This window comes from Psammomys obesus, unplaced genomic scaffold (assembly GCF_907164565.1).
Source record: "Psammomys obesus unplaced genomic scaffold, mPsaObe1.curated_primary_1811, whole genome shotgun sequence".
In the NCBI taxonomy this organism is placed as follows: Eukaryota; Metazoa; Chordata; class Mammalia; order Rodentia; family Muridae; genus Psammomys; species Psammomys obesus.
Genome location: NW_026596134.1, coordinates 15406840 through 15414784, shown reverse-complemented (window position 1 = coordinate 15414784; position 7945 = coordinate 15406840). Strand labels below are relative to the sequence as shown.

At 39.3% G+C, this 7945-nt stretch overlaps 1 protein-coding gene across 1 annotated transcript; it reads left to right on the top strand.

Moving 5' to 3' along the window:
- The first annotated feature begins 286 nt into the window (after positions 1 to 286).
- Flrt2 (fibronectin leucine rich transmembrane protein 2) lies at positions 287 to 6706 on the top strand. The gene has a single exon (XM_055593247.1). It carries the CDS (start codon positions 425 to 427, stop codon positions 2402 to 2404), a length of 1980 nt encoding a protein of 659 aa, XP_055449222.1. The 5' UTR covers positions 287 to 424; the 3' UTR covers positions 2405 to 6706.
- The last annotated feature ends 1239 nt before the right edge of the window (positions 6707 to 7945 follow it).

The window sequence follows — 7945 nt, the reverse complement described above, 5'->3', positions numbered from 1 at the left end:
ATTACAGGCTCTGCTTGACCAAGAAATTCCTAGGCTACTCTACACTGGCCTGACTTACTATAGAAGAAGCAAGATTTTCCTGCCTGGCTGGACTTCTTTTGACAGTACTTATCACTTGGCATCAAGCTTTGCTTGTGTGGAAAATTATTCCTGTTGAGTTGTTTTGCACATGGAGGACCACTGCACAAGGACAACATAGGCAGATCAGACTAAAGACGTCAGAAAGATTGTTTTACCATCTGCCCTCACGTCACTTTCTTTAACAGAAGTTCTAGACTGTGACAGAACCTGGTCCAGACATTTTGCTTTTGCTTTCTGGTTTTTGTTTTGTTTTGTTTTGTTTTTTTGGTATTGTTTGTTGTTGCTTTTGTTTTTAAATCCTCCCCACCACCATCACATTGTATTTTATTTCTGTCCTTCAGAAATGGGCCTGCAGACTACAACGTGGCCCGGCCACAGGGCTTTTTCCCTAAAAATTTGGTTCATCATTTCCCTGGGACTCTACTCGCAAGTATCAGAACTCCTGGCTTGCCCTAGTGTGTGCCGCTGTGACAGGAACTTTGTCTACTGTAATGAGAGAAGCTTGACCTCAGTGCCTCTTGGGATCCCGGAGGGCGTAACCGTACTCTACCTCCACAACAACCAAATTAATAATGCTGGATTTCCTGCAGAGCTGCACAACGTACAGTCCGTGCACACGGTCTACCTTTACGGCAACCAACTGGATGAATTCCCCATGAACCTTCCCAAGAATGTCAGAGTCCTCCATCTGCAGGAGAACAACATTCAGACCATCTCACGGGCTGCTCTTGCTCAGCTCCTGAAGCTGGAAGAACTACATCTGGATGACAACTCCATATCTACGGTCGGAGTGGAGGACGGAGCTTTCCGGGAGGCGATCAGCCTCAAGCTGTTGTTTTTATCAAAGAATCACCTGAGCAGTGTGCCTGTTGGGCTTCCTGTAGACTTGCAGGAGCTGAGAGTGGATGAAAACCGAATTGCAGTCATATCAGACATGGCGTTTCAGAACCTCACAAGCTTGGAGCGTCTGATTGTGGATGGGAATCTCCTAACAAACAAGGGCATCGCTGAGGGCACCTTCAGCCATCTCACCAAGCTCAAGGAATTTTCCATAGTCCGTAACTCGCTCTCCCACCCACCTCCTGACCTCCCAGGTACGCATCTGATCAGGCTCTACTTGCAAGACAACCAGATAAACCATATCCCATTGACAGCCTTTTCAAACCTCCGTAAGCTGGAACGGCTAGATATATCCAATAACCAACTACGAATGTTAACTCAAGGGGTCTTCGATCATCTCTCCAACCTCAAGCAACTCACTGCTCGGAATAATCCTTGGTTTTGTGACTGCAGTATTAAATGGGTCACAGAATGGCTCAAGTATATTCCCTCTTCTCTCAACGTGCGTGGTTTCATGTGCCAAGGTCCCGAGCAAGTCCGGGGGATGGCTGTCAGGGAGTTGAATATGAATCTTTTGTCTTGTCCCACCACAACTCCTGGCCTACCTGTCTTCACCCCAGCTCCAACTACAGTTTCTCCAACTCAATCTCCTACTCTCTTCGTTCCAAGCCCCAGCAGAGGCTCTGTGCCTCCAGCTCCTAGCCCATCGAAACTTCCCACCATCCCTGCCTGGGATGGCAGAGAAAAAGTGACTCCACCTATTTCTGAAAGGATCCAACTTTCCATCCACTTTGTTAATGACACCTCTATTCAAGTCAGCTGGCTGTCTCTCTTTACTGTGATGGCATACAAACTGACATGGGTGAAAATGGGCCACAGTCTTGTAGGGGGCATCGTTCAGGAACGAATTGTTAGTGGAGAGAAGCAACACTTGAGTTTGGTTAATTTAGAGCCCAGATCCACCTATCGCATTTGCTTAGTGCCACTGGATGCGTTCAACTACCGCACCGTGGAAGACACCATCTGTTCCGAGGCCACTACCCACGCCTCTTATTTGAACAATGGCAGCAACACTGCTTCTAGCCACGAGCAGACAACCTCCCACAGCATGGGCTCCCCCTTTCTGCTCGCGGGCTTGATCGGGGGTGCAGTGATTTTTGTGCTCGTGGTCTTGCTCAGTGTCTTTTGCTGGCACATGCACAAAAAGGGACGCTACACCTCCCAGAAGTGGAAGTACAACCGGGGCCGACGGAAAGACGACTATTGTGAGGCGGGTACCAAAAAAGACAACTCCATCCTGGAGATGACGGAAACCAGCTTTCAGATTGTCTCCTTAAATAACGATCAGCTCCTTAAAGGAGATTTCAGACTGCAGCCCATTTATACCCCAAACGGGGGCATTAGTTACACAGACTGCCACATCCCCAACAACATGAGATACTGCAACAGCAGTGTGCCAGATCTGGAGCATTGCCATACGTAACAGCCTAGAGGTCCAGCACCAGAAAGATGGACAACCTGACTCTCAAGAACACACATGTGTGTGCACATAAAGACACGCAGATTACATTTGATAAATGTTAACCAGATGCATTTGTGCATTTGAATACTCTGTAATTTATACGGTGTACTATATAATGGGATTTAAAAAAAAAGTGCTATCTTTTCTATTTCAAGTTAATTACAAACAGTTTTGTAACTCTTTGCTTTTTAAAATTAAAAAAAAAATAAATGTTGCTGAAGTACTGTACGGGGTTGTACAATGAGAACCCAACGCCAAGGCAGAAGAATGAGTGATTCATCCTTAAGATGCATATTAACCACTTTGCTATTGAGGCTGTCAGAATAAATTCCTTTTCTAGAGCTGATAGTCATAGAAAAGAATAGTTTGAGATGGGCTCATCAGGATAAGAGAGATAGTTTGAGTAAAGAAAGAATGGCCTAGTTATTTCTGTTTTCTTATACCTCCTGGCCTGGAAGAAACACATTTTGAAAAATCCATAATATGATAATAGAGTTAGTTACTCCAGTTTGACTGAGTGCAAGAAATAGAGAGAACATCTTGAAGAAGCCAGTTCCCATGAGATGAGTTAGGCCTACTTGTCCAAATCAAGGAAACGGAGAGGTTTGAAATGTCCTTAAAGCCCCAGGGTCGGCTTCTGACTGTGAACTTCAAAATCACTCTTCATGCTTCCCTGGCCTTATGTGATAACAGAGTTGGAAACCTGAGTCTGATTCTAGTCATCTTCAGGGACCAATATGACCAGTTCTAGCAAGAAAAATTCCCCTTAAAACTGTCACTATTTAAATCACATGTCAGGAGAATCATATCCAACAGAGTTATATTCTAGAATAATTTTTTAGAAGAGGCTAATAAAAAAAATAATGGGAAGAATTATATTGAATGGAATTATTTTTGATAATGAAAATTATTTGGGTATATTCACTTAGGCTATATCAACATGATATTTACGCCAACAAAGGAGCAGTGTTTGGGATCTATTACAGTAATGTGTTTATTTAAAAAGTGCTAATGACATTTAGAAAAAATCAGTGGTTCTCTTACACTGCATCAACTGAACTTTGTTAGTATCATGTTGAAATAGCTTGAATTAATACCTATGTTCTCTCTCAAATTCTTGTCTTCCAATCATCTTGCACATATTTTTTTGTAATTAAGTTGTATATGCCACATTTGTTTTCTCCCCTCTGACTGATATTTCAAAGAAAATTATGAATGCAAATTTTGGTTGCACAAAATAATCATTGTCTATTTCTACGTATTAAAATCCATAATAATATTCATTGCCAATGATTTTGTGAAGACACCCAAACTGGCCAAAACAAAGCGTATTGTTAAAAGCAATACTATGTTTTCATTTTGAATTAACTTCGATCCTGTTCCACATGGAAATTCCATTTGTTCCTTTTAGATTGTGAATGTTCCTCTAACTTGGTAATTATAGAGTGATAATCAATCTTATGCCAAAAGACTACTAGTGAAAATGAGGAAGACAGTGACTGAAAGTTTTCCCAAATCATGGCAGAGAAGGTCCAAAAGCAGAGGAAGAGAGGGATAGCCATGGTTTATGCTAGGTAGTTTTGAAGCAAGTCCATTTTCAAAAAACATGCATAATTTACCCTAGTTCTTGCCATCACTTAGGTGTAGAAGGGCTATAGACCACATACATTGTCTAGAGAGGTTTACCCTTGGGGAATTGTTTATTTCAAAGCCACTTTTAGACATTTCATTCTGTGCTCCTTTAAACCATCCATCACTTTAGAGACTCATGAAGTAAATGTCATACTCTTCTTGCTTTCTCTTTCTCTCTAAGCAAAATAAAACTGTGATGTGTCTTCTTGTAAAGTTTAGGTATAAAATGCTATGCAAGCTTTTCTTTATAGTGAGAGCTTTATTTTCTTTAATAATATACCCCAACTTATATGTTTTAATCTCCCTCATCCCCCAGAATAAGCAGAAAATATAACTGCAGCGAAAAATGTAGACACAAGCATTGAAACTGTGCAGTCAGTGGAGCTGAACATAGTTACGAATTAATTTAATTAATTCTAAAATGACTCGGGTTTCCACTTTAGTCTATTAGCTAGAGGGTTTGGGCTGTTGGTTTCTGTAAAAGTAGGTTCACACAGTGAAGGGATAAGACCATCTGGAACGGTGATCAGTACAGCGTTACACTATCTAAAATCAGGACAGTGACACGGGGCTGGCAGTTTCCTTTCACCGTCCTCTTGCATCTCAATGTGTAGGTAAAACTGTGTGCTGGAAGATACAATGGTACTTTGATTTTTGAGGATTTTTATTTTGTTATAAACAAGATAATTACTTTTGTCTTTTTTTTATTGTATGTTTAACTCCCATTGGGATTTGGGGCTGTAGAAATGCCCTATCTTTGTCCCCAAAGGAACAAGAGCAGAGAGGTTCTCATAGTATTTTGTGGCACCCACAACACTATTGAGAATTTAAGTAGCACTATGGAGTACCAGTCATGGGAAATGTTAGGGTGCTCTCAAAATTACTCTGGTAGAAGGTATTTCTGGAAAGAGAATCTTTATTTTGATCTCATGAGCAACATGGCAAATACATCCACCATGAAAATCAGACTCCTATTGATAGTAGTGTGCCCAAGAGACTCTCCTACATCAGAGTGGAAATCACATCATACTATAGTAACTTACGGAATTTTAAAAAGACAGATGAACAGCAATCCTTACTGGTTAACATTTTGGCTGCCATCTTTAATCAGGAGACTGTATTCTGCAGCTACATCTCCTCTGGGTTTTATCCTTCTTGGCCTCATTATTATTTATTTCGAGGTGATTAGTGAAGAATCCAAGTTGAGCTGTTCCTATATAATGTCCAGCCCTTGCCTGTACAGTAACTTTACCTGCACAGAGGTTATTGCAAAAGGAAAAGCAAAGCATGGTCACACAGATGATATTGTTAGTTAAACAGAAGGTAGTCACCAATACCTCCTTGCTTGCAGAGATGTACTTGACCTTAGAGATCCTGGGTTTCACTTAAACACTGTCACATGCCTTGGGTGGGCAGTACAATACATGGGACAACCACAGACAGGCATGAGAAGAGTATTCCCTGCTTATTTATGATCTAAGTGGAAAAATCTTCCCTTGTGAGATGTAATGCTATTTGTAATTTTCCAGATGTTTACTGATACAACATTAGACAATTTCAAGAGTAAAAAAAAAAAACAAAAACAAAAAACAAAACTATAATGTCATCTCTTTGATTAAAAAATATCAATGGCATAGCTCATATTATATTTTTGTTTCTTAATAATGGAGGTCATAATGGTCTTAGTCATGCCACACAGCCATAACTTCCTTCTCCCCTGGAGAAAACTTAACTCTTCATGTGAGGGGAACATCCATTCCAAACAGAAGGCACCTTTGTTTTCTGCAGAGGCCGGTGTGCCACACTGGATCAGCAAACTTCAGCTGCAGCTTTGCCTGCAGCTTTTGACAGTGCATGATGTCTTTGTTCATAGCATTTATCTCTGACCTATCAAAAAAAAGATGTTAGATGTTGCTTTATAACTTGAGGATAACACATAACTGAACGGGAAAGCAAAACAGAAGAGTGCCCAATACGAAAATGATATACACACAAAACAACAACTCCCAATTCTTAGTCTTGGCAAACTTTGCTTCTTTTCTTTTTAAAATTAAAATAAAGGATGATAGGAGGCTGCATTTACACCCCTTTTCAGGCTCATCAGAGAGTTAAAGAAATTGTTGGCAATGGGGATGCTTTTCACTGATTGTGGCGAAAACGTTTTGTACACAGTATAATACTGTTTTAGCAAACCAGGTTGTTTTGTTATAGTATTTGCTTTTCTATCTGCACATCCACCAGAAGAGCACAAACCAAGGCATTGCAACAGGCATTTTTAAATTAATATGAAACATACAAATCCATCCATACACATACATGAGGGTGTTTGTAAAGATGTCTGTGAGATGTGAGATTTGTAACCAGTTATAGCAAAATGAGGCCTCACCACTGTATGCCCTCATAATATAGTATTTACTGAACGTTAACTTTGATGATCTGTTACTGTTTGAATCATGTTGAGTTGATTCTGGTTTGTGTTTAGTGTGTTTCTCTGACAAGGGACTGCAAGGGGTTGGAGATTCTGTGTCATGCATCCTCTGAGACCTACCATGTTGCACACTTTGTTAACTACAAACTTCACTCTACACTATACAGTACCATGTTGATATATTCAGTAAAGGCTTATTTTAAAAGAAAACCTGTTGTGTTTATCTGAGTGAGTTCACTGGAGTATAACCAGTTCTTGTGCTGCAATGTAAATGAAGAAGTAAGAAACCCATTTTGTACAACAAAGATGGCAGAGATGAAGTAGTCATGGAGTGTTCATATAAAAGCAATCTCTATCTTTAGATAGTGGTCCTTTTAGCATTAAGAGGTTCTTTTAGATTGTGGTAGTCTAATGTTTCTTACTTTTCCCCCACTGAAATATTTTCAGAAAATGATCTTATACACATACCACTACAGAAAGCACAGGATTCTGTATTTGAGAAATATAAATAAACACATGGAACTAATATGTACATAATCACAGAAGACTTTCATTTCTCTTTCACAATATACACGATTATTTTTTTCTTTTAATGTTAACTTTGGGAATTCTTGACCCTTTTATTAAAGTATAGTTTCACTGCCTAGTCATCTGTATGTTTTGATGGACACTCAAAATAGGTTGTCTACTCCTATAACTCGGATTTGATTCTAATTAGTCTTAAAGGACTTTACAGAAGCCCTTTCTTTAACACTTGACCATTTCACCACTGATGTATTTGGCAGGGGCTGAGTGACTCAAGAAATAAAATTATTCTTATCACTTAACCAACATTACTAATCCAGGACATCAACTGGATAGCGAATGGTGAAAACCAGTTTTAGTTGGCAATTCATATTACTTTGTGAAGACTATACATAAAATACTGAAATTGACAATCTTGATTATTTTTGACAAGAATTACAGACTTTACCATAAGTAGGCTGTTAGCCAATATGAACCATTCATTTAGTAGAATTTATTAAATTCTTCATTCACTGTTCTGGGCTATTGGGTGACTTGAGAGACATTAGAAGACTACAAGGAAAACTTGGATAAATCAAGTTTATTTTTTACCCAATGGAAATCTGTGCACCCAACAAATCTACTTCCTGACCTACTGTTTACAGGACTATGTTATGTTCTACTCTTTTAAATTCAGAGTATTCTCTTGGTATTAAGAATCTCAAAGATCATATCCTATATTCTTTTTCTAAGACAATCTAGTATATTCTATATATCATTTCACTACAATAACAGTGTGCCCAGAGTAATAAAAGAGATATATCTACCTGTGAGGAAGGAAGATGATACATTAGTCATAAAGTCTCATAAATTGTTACAAAGAGATAGCATATTGACAAATGGGGGTTCAGTTAGGATTAAGTTGTAAATTCACAACA